At 46.1% G+C, this 16,363-nt stretch overlaps 1 protein-coding gene across 4 annotated transcripts in view; it reads left to right on the top strand.

Moving 5' to 3' along the window:
- Carm1 (coactivator associated arginine methyltransferase 1) overlaps positions 1–16,363 on the top strand; it is a 48,487-nt gene that overhangs the window by 22,461 nt on the left and 9,663 nt on the right. For all 4 annotated transcript variants that reach the window (XM_076848620.1, XM_076848604.1, XM_076848626.1 and 1 more), the window contains exons 2-6: positions 4,727–4,852; positions 7,341–7,447; positions 8,544–8,648; positions 13,824–13,934; positions 14,961–15,138. In XM_076848620.1, coding sequence (XP_076704735.1) covers positions 4,727–4,852; positions 7,341–7,447; positions 8,544–8,648; positions 13,824–13,934; positions 14,961–15,138 — 627 coding nt within the window. The remainder of the gene's footprint in view (positions 1–4,726; positions 4,853–7,340; positions 7,448–8,543; positions 8,649–13,823; positions 13,935–14,960; positions 15,139–16,363) is intronic.

The following is a 16,363-nucleotide window of genomic DNA, read 5'->3' as shown; positions in this document are numbered from 1 at the left end:
AGCTTCCAGGCCCTAAAGCCTGTGGGGAGGAGAGGTGCCCTTGTAGGATGTCTTTGCCCTGGGGCCCATCCAGGAGGCAGGGGGGTCTTCTCTGGCCACAGGTGTTCCTTGGCCATTGGCTGAGTATCAGCCCAGGAATGCAGTTGTCCAGAGGGCCCATTTTGGCCAAGGGAGGGAGAAAAAAGGAGAAGGAGGGGCAGCTTGTTCATATGGCTTTTTGGAGCTGGAGGATTGTGTGGAGCCCTGGGGAAGGGGTGCAGTGGGGAGAGGCTGGGTGAGCGAGGGGACAAATCGTGTAGGACCCTGACTTCCAGTTCAAGAGCTCAGGTGTCTCCTAAAGGTAGGTCACCCCATCCCTACAGTGCTGGGACCTTGAACCCTAGACCTCAAGCACGCCTGGCAAGTGCTGTACCACTGAGCTCCATCCCCCAATCCCCTCCCCCTCTAAAATTTTAAAAAGCAGGGAGGGACACAGTTGAGCATTGGTTTGTCAGATATTTTCCTGGTGCCTCTTGTGTGTCAGAGACTGGCTTGAGGTCCAGCTGTGACTTGTCAGGAAATTCTGGCATGGGCTTTAGCTTCTGCTGCTATGAGGAGACAGGTCCTCTCTCCCTCAGTCCAGACTTCCCTGGCCTAAGCCCAGCTCCTATTGCTGGCCAAAGCCAAACATCCTTTAGCCGCAGGTGCTGTGGTCACCTGCCTGGCGCCAGGTTGCAGAGGGGCACCTAGGACAACCAGTTAGGTTGCCAGGTTGCCTCATAAACAGAGGCTCTCCTTACTGTCAGCTAGGCACAGCTGGCAGATGAGATTTATCTTCACCTCAGGAGAGGCATTTATAAGGCACCATGCCAAGATCCCTTCCTTGGACCCACTTAGAGCTGAATTTGGAAGCACCTTGTCTTGGGTCTGCTGTGGCTATAGTGGGACCAGAGCCAGTAGTGGCTGATCCATACCCTCTTCCATTCTGCTTATGGGAGGGAGTGTGGCAGGGCCCGCAGTGTGGGGAGCCCTCCTCCTAGCCCTTTCCATTGCTCAGGCTACATAGCAGCAACCTAGAGCAAGGGCCTGTGAGTACCTGTAGGCTCTTGAGTCCAGTCACAGATCTGGAATCTTCGATTGGTAACATTTCTCTTTTTCTATGGAAGTAGAACTCCCATAACCTAAAATGAACCTCCCTCCCTCCCTTTCTTCCTTTGCTTTCTTTTTTTCTTTCATTCATTTATGTACTGGGGCTTGAACTCTGGGGCAGGAATGCTGTGACACATCTCCAACACGTTTTTTCATTTTGAGGCAGTCTTGCTAAATTGCTGAGGGTCTTGCTAGGTTACCACAGGCTGTTTGAATTTGCAATCCTCCTGCTTCAGCCTCTGGAATCTCTGGGATTACAGACTTCTGTCTCCACACCTGGCTAAAATAAACCATTTTAAAGTGTACAAGTCAGTGGCATTTAGTGTATTCACAGTGTTGTGTAACTGTGACCTGTGTCTAGCTGCCAAACATTTTCATGCATTTCAAACATTTTCCTCCAAAAGGAAACCCCCACACCCGTTAAGCACTTGCTCCCCATTCCTGCCTTCTTGCAGTGCCTAGCAACCCCAGTCTGCTTTCTGTCTCTATGAATTTCCTTGTTGTGATCTTCTTTCACTGAGCATAATATTTCTAAGATTCTTCCAGGTTGTAGCAGGTCTCAAGACCTGGTCTATAGTCTATTTTATTCTTTAAGTGACTGTGAATAATATGCTTGTATTTTTTTTTTTTTTTTTGGTACTGTGGATTGAACTCAGGCACTTGAATACTGAGTCACTGAGCCACTGAGCCACATCACCATGCCTGGCTTGTTTGTTTGTTTTGTAGTGTTGGGGAATCAAACCTAGGGCCTTACATATGGTAGGCAAGTGTTCTACCACTAAGCTATATACCCTCAGAACCCAAGTGTTTGTAAATTTGATATAATCCAATTTACATCTTTTCCTTTCATTGCTCATATTGATTTCCTTTCATTGCTTTCATTTCGATTTATGTGTTAGGGTTGTTTTTTTTTTTTTTTTTTTTTGGTGTGTGTGTGTGTGTGTGTGTGTGTGAGAGAGAGAGAGAGAGAGAGAGATTTTCATAGAATACCTGAGAAAAACAACATAAAGGAGGAAAGATTTATTTTGGTTTATTTTTTCAGAGGTTTCAGTCTGGGTCATCTGGCTTCATTGCTTTGGGCCTGAGGCATGATGGAGGAAAGCCGTTCACTTCATGGCAGCCAGGAAGCAGAGAGAATAAGGGGACAAGATATGCCCTGGAAGGACATGCCCCCAATGACCTCCTTCTTCCCACTAGGCCCCTTCCTCTATAGTTTCTGCCACCTCCCTATAGTTCATTTGATTACTAACCTCTCAATGGATTAATCCATTGATCAGATGAGAGTCCTTGTGATCCATTCACTCCCCAAAAGCCCTCCCTATAAATATTACTGTGTTAGGGATCAAGCCTTAAAGATATAATGAGCCTTTGGGCTTCCAGGTCCAAACTACAGCAGTTTCATCCACTGCTAAATTGAAGGCCATGAATATTTACTCCTGTGTTTTTTTTTTTAACCGTGTTAATAGTTTTAGCTCTTATATTTATGTTATTGATGCATTTTGAGGTTTTCTTTGTTTTCCCCCAGTGCTAGGAATCAAACTCAGGGCCTTATATGTGCTAGGTAAGTGCTCTATCACTGATATAAATCCTGAGCTCGTTAGTTTTTGGTTTGGCATGAGGTAAGGATCCAATGTCATTTTTTCCCAAGTGGATACCCTGTTGTCAGAGCACCCTTTGTTGATGAAACTTCTTTCTCCTTTAAATGTTCTTGGCACCCTGATCTAAAATCAACTGGCCATAAGTGGAAGGAGTTTAAGTCTATTCTACTGATTTATGTGTGTTCTTTTGCAAGTAGTACACTGATTACTGTACCTTTGTGTAGTGTGTTTTGAAATTGGAAAGTGTAAATTCTGCAACTTTGTTATTGTTTTTCAACATTATTTTGGCTACTAGGGGTGATTAGAAACATTTTTTTCCCCAATACCAGGGATTAAACCCAAAGCCTCACTAGTGCTAGACAACCACTTAAACACTGGGCCACATTCCCAGCCCTTTTAGTTTTATTTTAGACAGGGTCTCACAGGGCTGGCCTTGAACCTAGTGATCTTCCTGCCTCAGTCCCCCTTGTAGCTGGGATTACAGGCATGTGCTACTGTACCCCATTTGGAAACATTTTCTTTGACAACACCAGCACTCTATAAATTTAGCTATTATTGATGAGCCATTTGAAAGCAAGCTGCAAGACATCATACAAATTCATTTTAAACACTTCTGCGTGTATCTTCTAATAAGGGCATTCCTCTGAAAACCACAGTGCCATTGTCATATCCAGATAATTTCAGACTGTTGCACATACAGTCCATGCTTGCATTTCCCCAATGGTTGTTTACAGGTTTTTTTTTGCAGGGGTGGGTACCAGGAGTTGAACTCAGGGGCACTCAACTACAGAATCACATCCCCAGCCCTATTTTTGTATTTTATTAGAGACAGTATTTCACTGAGTTACTTTTAGCACCTCCTTGTTGCTGAGGCTGGCTTTGAACTCGTGATCCTCCTGTCTCAGCCTCCAGAGCTGCTGGGATTCAGGCATGCGCCACTGTGCCTGGTTACCTATAGGTTTTTAAAGAACCTTTCGTCAGGCCCCAGTTCAGGATCCACTTGGCATTTGTTATCCTTCACTCTTGTGTCTCCTTCACTCTGGAATAGCCCCCAGCAGTTTTTCTCTCTCTTTACATGGGTTGTTTGGGGATACCAGACTGGTTCTGTTGCATACTGTGCCACGATCTGACATACTCTGTGGTCCCCTTGTGATGGAACAATACTACACAGACACTGGCTATCCTGCTACAACATGGCAGGAATACAGTGTCATTCGATTAGTCAGTTCTGCTCCTGAAGACACTGAGTTTCATCCTTTGGCCAAGGTCGGGGCACACTGTTCATTTGTAGAATGGTAGCAGTGTTGATGGGCATGGAATGTGGTGCTTCCTCTGTGCTGCACCCTCTAAGGACACATAATAACCCCACCCCCATCAGCCCCATTTGACAGATGAGAAAATTGAGGCTTTGAGACGCTAAGTGACCTGCCCATATCACACTAAGAGGTGTGGGTGGGGCATAAACCCAGGAAGTCTGGCTCCACAATGACACACAATGACTATACCACAGCCTGAAAGGGTTCAGCAGGGTGGGCAGAGCATTTCCAGGCTGATGGCTGTGAAGATATTGAAGGCCAGTGACCCCTTTGGATCTAAATGAAAACTCTCGTGGTCAGCTGAGTCCAGGGCACCCTGCCAGGTTTTAATGACCCCAAAACCTTGCTCTCGTTGTGCCTTACTATGTCTTCTCATGGAGGAGCCCCTGCCAAGTGGCCGTCTGCCTGTCTCAGCCCTCATGGGGTCAGGATGCTTCCCTTGGTGCCCAGGCCCTTCCCCTGTGGATGCCTGCTTCTTCTCCCACTTGACACAGTCCTGGAGGGCACAGGCTGTGTTCTCCTTCCTGATTGGGTCCAGCTCATCCTCACTGGGGGCTGGACTGGCAGGGCACCTGGCAACACTTCCAGGTTGGGAAGACAGAGTGGGAAGATGGCAGGGACACAAAATCAAACAAAGGAAGCCCACAGGGTGTTGTTGCTCATACCAGCTTCTCTCTCTTGCAGATGAAGATGTGTGTGTGTTTAAGTGCTCAGTGTCCCGAGAGACAGAGTGCAGCCGCGTGGGCAAGCAGTCCTTCATCATCACCCTGGGCTGCAATAGTGTTCTCATCCAGTTCGCCACACCGAGCGGTACGTGTCCATGCCATGGTGGGTGGGAGGCCTGGAGTCCAGTGAAATAGTGGTCTGTCCATCCCAGCCAGTGTTCCACCACTGTCAAAAATAATTCCAGCTTGGTGCTACATCTCAGTCCCCTTGTATGACTATATTCTAAAGTGGTTCTTTCAGTTCTAGCTAGAATTTTAAAAATTGTGGTAAAATATACATAACAAAAATTGATCATTTTAACCCTTTTTAAATATGTAGGTCAGCGGCATTAAGTACATTTACATTGTTGTGTAACTATGACTATTATGTCTCCAGAATTTTCTCATCTTTCCAAACTATTTTTGTTGTTGTTGTTCTTTTTTAGGAGTTGGGGTCTTACTATGTTGCCCTGGCTGGCCCCAAACTCCTGGGCTAAATGATCCTCTTCTCTAAGACTCCCAAGTAGCTGTGACTACAAGATGCACCATTGTGCCCAGCTTCACACTGTGTATTTCATTTATTTAATTTTTAAAAAAATATTTTTATTTTTTAAAATATATGTTTAGTTGTTGATGGACCTTTATTTTATTTATTTTTATGTGGTTCTAAGAATTGAACCCAGTGCTTCACACATGCTAGGCAAGTGCTCTACCACTAAGCTTACCACCCAGCCCCTACTTATTTATTTATTCCAATATCTTTATTTTTTTATTTGTTTTTATGTGCTGCTGAGGATTGAACTCAGTACCTCACATGTTCGAGGCAAGCGCTCTACCACTGAGCTACCACTCCCGGCCCCTATTTATTTATTTATTTATTTGTTTGTTTGTTTTGGTACCAGGGATTGAACTCAGGGGCATTTTAACCATGGATCCACATGCCCAGCCCTTTTCTTTTTTATTTTGGACAAGGTCTCGCTAAGTTGCTTAGTGCCTCACTAAGTTGCTTAGGGCCTTGCTATGTTGCTAAGGCTGGCTTTGAACTCACAATCCTCCTGCCTCAGCCTTATGAGCTGCTGGGATTTCAGGAATGTGCCACACACCTGGCAGTATTTTATTTTATTTTTAGTTGTAGATGGACCCAATACCTTTATTTTGTTTATTTATTTATTTTTATGTGGCACTGAGGATTGAACCCAGAACCCTACACATGCTAGGCAGTACCTCACACTGAGCCACAACCCCAGCCCATGTATTTAAATTTTTTAAGAAATGGTTTTATAAATCAAGTACAATGGTACATGCCTGTAATTTCAGTGACTTGGGAAGTTGAGGCAGGAGGATGGCTAGTTCAAGGGCAGCATCTACAACTTAATGAGACCTGTATCAAAATTAAAAAGGGATTTATATAGTTCAGCGGTAAAGTGTTCCTGGGTTTAATCCCAGTACCTCCAAAAAAAAGATGTTTTATAAATATGTTCTCTCTTGTATTTTTTTGTTTGATAAAATTTAGTGGTAATTTTTCTACTTCTGTATCAATAACTTTTGTTTGTAGATATATTTATTTATTTAGATGGGACTGGGGCTAGAACCCAGGCCCTCATGCATGCTAGGCAAGTGCTCTGCCACTACACTTGATAAATTCATTTTAAAGGACTACAGAACATCACACCCAGGGAGGGAGGGTAGTGACAGGTTCTCTACTGTGCTTCTCTGGGTCCACAGAATTTATCTACTTTATTGGGCATCAAAGTGGTGTCTCTTGTGCCAACTGCCACATGTAGACACTGCCATCAGCTCCTGGGTGGATGTGGGGTTGCTTGCTTGGAGATGTGACACTGAGGTCAGTGGCCTATGCCTTTGAAAGCTTCACCAAGCTGCTTTCTTGATAGGAAATGCCCAGACCCATTCTCGGTGCTGGCAACCCCGCCATCTCCTCATGGTGGTCACCAAGTGGTATTTTTAGTTGACTTGCTCCTTTTTCTTTTTTTTAATTTTGTGTGTGGTGCTGAGGATCAAACCCAGGGCCTCACACATGCTAGGCAAGCATTGTACCACTGAGCTATATTCCCAGCCATTTTTATATTTTATTTTGAGACAGGGTCTTGCTCAAGTTTGCCTTTTAACTTGTGATCCTCCTGTTTTAGCCTCCCAAGTAACTTGAGATTCCAGGTGTGTGTGCCTGTGCCAGGCTCTTCTTTTCTTTTACACTTGTACATTATTCAGGTAGAAAAGAAATCATCAAATCACAGGTTCAAGGTACAAAAGTCAGATGTTGGAGCCAGGTGGAGTGGCACACACCTGTGATCCCAGTAATGGGGAAGACTGATGGCAGGAAGATTGTAAGTTTAATGAGGCAGCTTAGGCAACTTAGCAAGACCCTGTCTCAAAATTTAAAATAATTAAAAAGGCTGGGAATGTGGCTTAGTGGTAGAGCACCACTGGGTTCAATTCCTATACAAAAAAAAAAATACGTCATGCATCCTGACAGAAAGTCAGCCATAGCTCATTCAGAACCCCTCAAATGGCTGAGTGCACAGCCTTCTGGGATGGGTTGTTTGCAACCCCCTTGTGACTTAGCTTCCCCATTTCAGATTTCTGTTCTTTCTACAACATCCTGAAAACCTGTCGGGGGCACACCCTGGAACGGTCGGTATTCAGCGAGCGGACAGAGGAGTCCTCAGCTGTGCAGTACTTTCAGGTAGGTTGGTGCCCATTCTGGACCAGGCCACCTCTGCTGAGTGGCCCTGTCCTATCTTTCTGAACCATGGGAAGCAATGTAGCACAGGGCAGGCCCATGAGTGTTCACATACTGGCTCTGTCCCCTACTAGCCATGTAATCTTGGGCAGGTATCCTCTGTTTGCTGGGCCTCAGTTTCCTCATCTGTGAGGGCTGAGAGGATTGCTGGAAGGATCTGAGTGTGCATGAACCCCAGGTTCCCAGGTGTTTTGAATAATGATAGAATGCTTGCAATGTCCTAAACCCTCTGTGTTATCAAGGCACAGTCTAAGTTTCGTTGTTTTTTTTTGTTTGTTTGTTTGTTTGTTTTAATATTTTTTTAGTTGTAGTTGGACACAGTGCCTTTATTTTATTTATTTTTATGTGGTGTTGAGGATTGAACCCAGCACCCTGTACATGCTAGACGAGTGCTCTACTGCTGAGCCACAACCCCAGCTCCCAGTCTAAGTATCTATACATGCCCAGAAACACTCAGACCCTCCCAACAACTAGAGGAGGTAAGTGCTATTATTGTCCCCATTTTACAAATGAGAAAACTGAGACTCAGAGAGGTTAAGTAAGTTATTCTTATGCCACAGAGCCAAGATGAGAAGCCAGGTCTGACTGATGCCAAAGCCTGAGGCCTTGCCCAGGTGCCACACTGCCTTCCTGTTGTCTCACAGAGAGACACTGCACCTCATCTGCCTGGCACTCTGAGCTCTAGCATTCTGTTCCACCTGCTCCTCTTCTTTGGAGTCCCTAAGATGGGGCATATGGCCCCTGATATCAGAACCCTCCCAGGCACATCTTGCAGTCTTCTGGGTAGCTCCCAAGTCTACTGTGTCCTTTTGCCATGGTGATGGTGATGGTGTCCTTCCTGGGGGCTTCCCTTTGGGCCCCTCCCCGTCTTTCTGGAGCATCTGGTGGGTATCAGCAGGTCCAGGCCAGCTGAAGGGTATACAGCCTCCTAGAGGAAGTTTATGCCTGAAAGGGCCTGTCACTCTGACACAAGCCTGGCCAGGGCCTTGACCATCTATCATGCTGTGTGCCCTGTGTCATTGGTATATCTCTATTCCAGTTTTATGGCTACCTGTCACAGCAGCAGAACATGATGCAGGACTATGTGCGGACAGGCACTTACCAGCGTGCAATCCTGCAGAACCACACTGACTTCAAGGACAAGGTGAGTGGCTGCTGACCTCTACTTCCTCTGGGCGAGGTAGTGTGTGAAGCAGAAGGGAGGCTGGTGGGTGCCTACACAGGCTGAGAGGAGCAGTAGCCTGTCTCCCTCTTCATATGTCCGTTTCCTCGGGCCCTAGGCTCACCTCCCTATTTATATTGCCTCTAATTTTTCTTTCTTTATTATTTTTAGCTTACTAATTTTATCTTAAATTTTTTTCGATTATAAAAGTGAAATCAAAAAAATAAATACAATACATGTGTACAGTATTGGCATGAAAGGCCTCTATCATCTCCCTTCAAACCAATCATTGCCAACTGTTTAGGGTCTCTTTTTCCAAGTTGGATGTGGTGGCATATACCTGTTATCCCAGTGACTTGGGAGGCTAAGGCAGGAGGAAACCAAGTTCAAGGACAACTTGGGCAACTTAGACCCTGTCTCAAAATCAAAAAGAAGGGCTGGGGTTGTGGCTTAGTGGTAAAGCACTTGCCTAGCGCATGTGAGACTCTGAATTCGATCCTCAACACCACATAAAAATAAATAAAATATAAATAAAATAAAGGTATTATGTCCATGTACAACTAAAAATAAAAAAAAAATAATAATCATCAAAAAAAAAAAAAAAAAAAAGAAAAGGGGCTGGGGATGTAGCCCCATGGTAGAGTGACACCTGGATTCAATCCCCAAGACCACCCCCCCACATACACAAGAGTTCTTCTGAAATGTTCCTCATACATGTATCAACATGTATTTTAGAATTATTTCAGCCTTTTTTCTTTTTAATTCAAATTGTAATCTACCTACTGCTAGAAAACTTCCTTTATCGCTTAATGATATGGCTTAAAACATTCTATCCCCTCCCCCTTTATTCAGGTATGATTGACAAATAAAACTGTTTATGCTGGGCTGGGGTGTGGCTCAGTGGTGAGTGCTTGCCTAGCATATGTGAAGCTCTGAGTTCATTCCCAGCACACGGGGGGAAAAGTTGTATATACCTAAAGTGATGTTTTAAGATACATATCCATAGCTGGGTGTGGCTTAGTCCCCATAAGTTGGGGACTAAGTCCTTAGACCGCTCTGCACTTCTACACACACTTAATCCTATTATCTTGGGAGTCTGAGGCAGGAGGATCACAAGTTCAAAGCCAGCCTCAGCAACTTAGTGAGACCCTGACTCAAATATAAAAAAGGGCTGGATATGTGGCTCAATGGTTAAGTGCCCCCGTGTTCAATCCCCAGTATCAAAAAACAAAAAACAAAAACCCTATTCATTATAAAATGATGTCTATAGTCAAGCTAATTAACATCCATCACCTTACCTAGTTGATTTTTTTTGGCAGGGGGGTACCGGGGAATGAACTGAGGGGTGCTCAGCCACTCAACCACTGATCCATATCCCCAGCCCTATGTTGTATTTTATTTAGAGATAGGGTCTCACTGAGTTGCTTAGTGCCTCACCAAGGCTGAGGCTGGTTTTGAACTTGTGTTCCTCCCGTCTCAGCCTCCTGAGCTGCTCACCTAGTTACTTTTTAAAAATAGTGATGTGGGGCTGGGGCTGTAGCTCAGTGGCAGAATGCTTGCCTAGCATGCGTGAGGCACTGGGTTCGATCCTCAGCAGCACCACATAAAAATAAAAAAATAAAATAAAGATATTCTGTCTATCTAAACCACACACACAAAAAAAAAAATTCAAAAAGAAATAGTGATGTGTAAGAAAAACAGTGCCTTTTTTTGTTGTTTTTCACTCACACACCGTAAACAACTTCTAAAGGTGGGGATTTCCCCCACCAGCAAGGTAGCCATTTTGCTGTGGCAGATACCAGCTGGGTGTCCTCTATTCCGGTTCATTTGTATCACTCTTACCAGGAGATAGCCTTAGACCCCATAAGTTGGGGGCTAAGTCCTTAGACCCCTCTGTACCTCCACGCACACTTAAATGCCAGTTTGCTAGTTTCCAGCGCATGGTGGATTTCCCTATTTGTGAGGGACTGGCTCTAAATCAGGCTCCCACTCAGTGTTCAGTTAATCTTCTTGAGCTGATCACAGACCTCAGGGAAACACATTTGTTGGTGTGGTATAGAGGATTACAGAAGATACAAATGAAAAGCTTCATGGGGCGAGGTGTGTAGGAAGCTCCAGGAAGCTCATGAGTTCAACTGTCTAGAAGATTTCTGAACCCAGTTCTTCTGGGTGTTAGTGGAGACTTCATTGCATATCTAATGCTGAGAGACTGGCTGTGGAAACCCAGCCAGTCCTGTCCAGATTCTTCTTGGCCTCTCTGTCAGCATTATTCCCCCCAGGGTACCCTCAGACGGTCTTATGACCCATTGTTGAACAAGGGTGGTTCAGTTTCTTTAGGGCTAGCTCCAGAGCAGACAGACTGGGGAAGAGTAGAGGTTCTTTGACCCACCACAGGGAAGAGAAATTCTCATTTTATGGCCTGCCTTGCTGGAAAAAGGGATTAGAAGCCAGGAACTTCGGATGAAAACCAAGATGTATATATCAAAATATCACAAGTGAAAACCTGTACAATCTACTTTCTGAGCCAGATCCAAGTGCACAGTTCAGTCCATTAACTAATGCCACTATGCTGCACTTCAGGTCCCTAGAACTCCTTGGGACGTGCTCTTTAGGCACAAAGATTTAATTGAGATTGATCTTGTCACTTTCCTAGCTCCTCCCCACCCAGCCCTTTTTGTTCTCTAGTGCTGGGGCTTGAACACAGGGCCTTGTGCATGCTATGCGAGTGATCTACCACTATGCTACAACCATTTTTTTCCCCCAGTACATTATTCAATAAACTACATGAGATCATCAATACTTTGTTATAAAATAGGCTTTGTGTTAGCCCAGTTGTAGACTGAGTATTCTGAGTATTTAAGGTTAGGTAGGCTAAGCTGGGATGTATAGTGGGACAGGTATATTAAATGCATTTCCCATTTAAAGGGACAGAACCCCTTCGTTAGTTGAAGAACACCTGTGTATTTCACAGTGGAAATATGCTTTCTTCTCATCCCATACCCAGCATTTTCCCCCCTTTTTTAGTTGTAGATGGACACTTTATTTATTTATTTATTTATTTATTTATTTATTTGTGGTGCTGAGGATCAAACCAAGTGCCTCAAACATGCTAGGCAGGCGCTCTATCACTGAGCCCCAGCCCCAGCCCCAGCCCCTTTGTTCCCTTTTGAGTCAGTTGGAAGCCTTTGTTTTCCCCTCAGCATGTCTTGTGCTTTCCTCCTGGATCTGTGTGGATCTGCCTCATCTGCATCTTTGTCATACCTCCTGAAATTGCCAGCCATCCCCTAGGACACTGGGCCTGGATCCCAGGAAGGAATCATCCTAATGGGGCAGCCATCACAGACCTTGCTGGCTTCTCGATGAGCCATTCTGAGTGTTTTCCTAGTTGCTGGCATGAGCTGTGCTAAAGCAGTGCTTGGGGCCTTGAAAGTCCATGCATTTTTTGGTGATATCCCTTCTGACTCTCCCAGAACTGAGATCCATTTGTTGGTTCCTCCAGGGCTCCAGGAGGCACCGAGGCTTCCCCCTGGGCACTTTCTCTGGGTCCATCACCATGCCAAGTGTATTTTTCCCCAGGAAACTTACACATCACCCCATAAGTCCTCATTCTACTCAGGCAGAAGTAGCCACAAAAATCAAGAATACCCTGGCATGGACTCTGCCAAGAGTCAGTGTCTGGGACATTGGGAGAACCCATTGGGCTGTAGCGCTCAGGACTTGATCTGCCCCCACCAATGAACTGGCTGCTTCTTGGGCCAGAGTCAGCATGGAGCCAGGAGATGCTACCTCCAGTACTCCCAGGCCCCTTCCCTTCCTGCAAGGGCTGCAAAGGTCTCAGAGGTTACTGTTAGTGGTGCCCAGGTTTCCAGGGAGGCCCACGGCCTAGGGGTTGGGACAGGCACACAGACTGTAAGTAGGTCCATGACCTAGATGGCTCCCTGAGTGGGAGCCTCTGGAGTCTTCTCCCAGAAGCCTAGACCATGGCTCCTTCAGCCACCTTTAGCTCTAATTTCATTTGTACTCAGAGCCTGTGAAGGGCAGATACTCATAGTGAGGGCAGATCTGGTGTAAGTTCTGGCTCTACCCATCAACATCTCCGAACAGGTAATTGTGCCTCTCTGTGCCCCATGACTGGACACAGGGAGTGAGTTCTGGTGACATGTACCTTTTGTCCAGTAGCTAACCTCTGCTTCTTACCAGATTGTTCTTTATTCCTTTTTTTTTTTTTAAGACAGAGTCTTTCTAAGTTGCTCAGGCTGGCCTTGAACTTGTGAGTCTCCTGGCTCAGTCTTCTGGGTAGTTGGGATTATAGGCCTGTGCCTATATTTAAAAATATATTTCAGTTGGACTCAGTGGCACATACCTGTAACTCCAGCCCAGAAGGCTGAGGCAGGAGGATGAAAAGTTTAAAGCTAGGGCTGGGGGTGTGGCTCAAGTGGTGGCGCGATCGCCTGGCATGCGTGCGGCCCGGGTTCGATCCTCAGCACCACATACAAACAAAGATGTTGTGTCTGCCAAAAACTAAAAAATAAATATTAAAATTCTCTCTTTCAAAAAAAAAAAAAAAAAAAAGTTTAAAGCTAGCCTGAGCAACTTAGCAAGACCCTTTCTCAAGATAAAATATAGTAAGGAGGGCTGGGGTTGTGGCTCAGCGGTAGAGCGCTTGCCTAGCACGTGCGAGGCCCTGGGTTTGATATTTAGCACCACATAAAAATAAGTAAATAAAATAAAGGTATTTGTGTACATTACAACTAAAAAATTGAAATATTTTAAAAAATATATAATAAGGAAAGACAGTAGAATGAATTGGATATCACTTTCCTATGTTCATTTATGAATGCATGCCCAGTATAACTCCACCTCATGTACAATCATGAGAAAGGGAAGGTATATTCCATGTATGTTTAGTATTAAAATACATTCAACTGTCCTGTACAGCTAACAAGAACAAATAAAGTAAAAAGGGTTGGGGATGTGGCTCAATGGTTGAGTGCCCCTGGGTTTAATCCCTGGTACAAAAAAAAAAAAAAAAAAAATTAAAGTGACACATAGTAATTGCATATTCCTGGGTGTAGCGTTGCATTTCAATACATGTTATAATATATGATTAGGTCAGGGTGACTGGCATGTCACCTCAGACATGTGTCATTTCTTCAGATCGTTCTTGATGTTGGATGTGGCTCTGGGATCCTGTCATTTTTCGCTGCCCAAGCTGGAGCCAGGAAAATCTATGCAGTGGAGGCGAGCACCATGGCCCAGCATGCTGAGGTCAGTGTACCCTGGTATCCTGGCTACACCCCATGGTTAGCCTTCATCTCTGCCTGCTAGGAAATCTCAGGAGACCTGACCCCTGGGTCCAGAGGACCTGAGGATATATCCCTTCTGTGCTTTGTCCCTAAAACCAGGTAGTTGTGGATGGGAGGGGCTTGCTGGGTCTGAGGTAGTCTTTCCTCCATGAAACTAGTCATCCATCCAAAGGCTGGTTTGGAGCCTACAGAGGCTGGATGGCTTCATGCTTCTGGGGCTGGGCCACGAAGTCACATAGACCCTGGTGGAACTTCTGAGACACATACCTGGGCTACTCTAGTTGAGCACCAACCTCCACCCACTGGAGAGAAAGATACCTTCTAGATCCTTATAGAGCTGTTCTGTGGAGATGGAAGCAAGCATGTGTTTCTACTCCTTCCCATTTCTTGTGCAAATGGGACACACCACCGCCTTGCTCCTTGCTTTACCTTTTAGAGTAGATCTGGGATTGTTTTTGTCCTTATGGAATTAATGTTCTTGCTCTTTGTATAGCTGCAGAGCATCACTGTGTGTGGGCGGACTGCTATATAGGAACCCACATTTGGTCTCTTGTGCCGTTGACTCTTCCCCATCTTTTCATCATAAATATGGTCACACTGAGCCCTTTTAAACACACATCACTTTTCCTATGTATGATTGTGTCCAGAGGACAAATTCCTGGTGCTGGAGTCACTGGATTGGGGGATGTCCAATTCCTGCTTTGATGGGTGTTGCAAAGTTGACTCATCCACATCTCTACACCCACTAGCACCTGTGTTCACAGCGTATGGGGGAGGATCAGGGATGCTGCAGCCCCAAGAGAGGTCTGGGCTTCAGTAAGCTCTTAAGTGGTCATTGCTGTGGTTAGGATGCTGACAGAGGAGGCAGAGAGGCATTGGGTAATTGTATATGAACAGAGGCCCTCCTTTGAGAAAGGGACCCAATGAGGGCACTAGGCAGGTGGGTGCAGGGAACCCCAAGTGACCCTTCCTGCCTGCCTGCCCACAGGTTTTGGTGAAGAGTAACAACCTGACCGACCGTATCATTGTCATACCTGGCAAGGTAGAGGAGGTCTCCCTCCCTGAACAAGTGGACATCATCATCTCAGAGCCCATGGGCTACATGCTCTTTAATGAGCGCATGCTCGAGAGCTACCTCCATGCCAAGAAGTACCTGAAGCCCAGCGGTGAGTGTCTCCTCCTACATACAGAGAGAGCAGGGCCAGGCCAGGTGCCTGCAGCTGTGAACTGTATGGCCAGCCACCATGCAGGGGCTTTTCTGGCCCAGACACTAGGGTAGTATCCATCAAACCAAGTATTTTGACCCCTGTCAAGCTCCCTGGCTGCCATACAGTTTGCCCATAGATGGCTCAGTTCCATGCTTGCCAGTGTCAGTGGCTTGGGATGTAGGGCATCTTGATCTTTGCCCTGCTTCCTACCCCAATCTTGCCCCTGCTGACTGAGGCTTTGGGAGTCCTGTGTCCCAAAGAAAGCCAGGTATCCACTTGCTCACCAACCCTACTGGGCTTAGAGGGATCCCCTCAGGCTCCTTGAGAGTGTCTGGCACCTCCACCACCTGCATCTTGTACAATAGAACTACTTCTTTCTGGGAGCAGGGGTTGGGACAGGCACACAGACTGTAACTTGGTCCTGTAGTTGGTGGTTCTCTAAGGGGCTTCAGTCCTAGGCTTGGAAACATTCCTCTAGGCAGATGCCCTGACAAGCCCTGCTCTCCTCAGAGCCTGGGAAGTGAACAGACATGCATATGTGCAAGTGAGGATGAATGGGTATATGTGTACATGTAGGAAGGCATGTAGGCACCTGCCTGGGAGTGAGTGGAGGAGGTGGCTCTCTGGTGAGCCCATCTGTCACCACCTGTGTTCCTGGACTGGCCTGTCCGTGCCTCTGTGTACCAGCTTCGGGGTCACTGGGCAGCTCTTTATATCAACCTATCTGTATTGGGTTCTGTTCACTGCCCTGAGCACCTGAAGTGTGTGTCCATTTCTCTATTGGGTATCCATGTCTGAATGTTTCCGCAGGCAGGGAGTTGTGCAGGAGTGTGTAGAACATAGGCAAGGGCCTTGGCCAGGGCAGCAGCCATGGATGGAGCATGGGAAGCAGTCAGACTGCCCTGTGGGCAGGGCTTGGTGGGTTTGCAGGGGGAAATTCCTACTTGAGTCTCTTCCTTGGGGCCTGCCATGGGTTCCACTTCCAGAGGCAGCTAAAACAGCTGTGTTTTCTGCCCCAGGTGTGAGTGTGGGACTCCAGGCTGCCCCAGTGACTGTCCTAGTCCTACTTTCCTTCCATTCTGCCCTGCTGGTGGCCAGGTTTGAATTGGGGTGGGAACAGGCCCCAGCAGAAGGAACTACTCCCCTGCTCAACATGAGGCCAGGGGCCAGCCTACATAAATGA

The sequence above is a fragment of the Callospermophilus lateralis genome, chromosome 1 (genome assembly GCF_048772815.1).
Source record: "Callospermophilus lateralis isolate mCalLat2 chromosome 1, mCalLat2.hap1, whole genome shotgun sequence".
Classification (NCBI taxonomy): domain Eukaryota; kingdom Metazoa; phylum Chordata; class Mammalia; order Rodentia; family Sciuridae; genus Callospermophilus; species Callospermophilus lateralis.
Note: the sequence above shows the minus strand (reverse complement) of the source record. Positions and strands in the feature narration are given on the sequence as shown.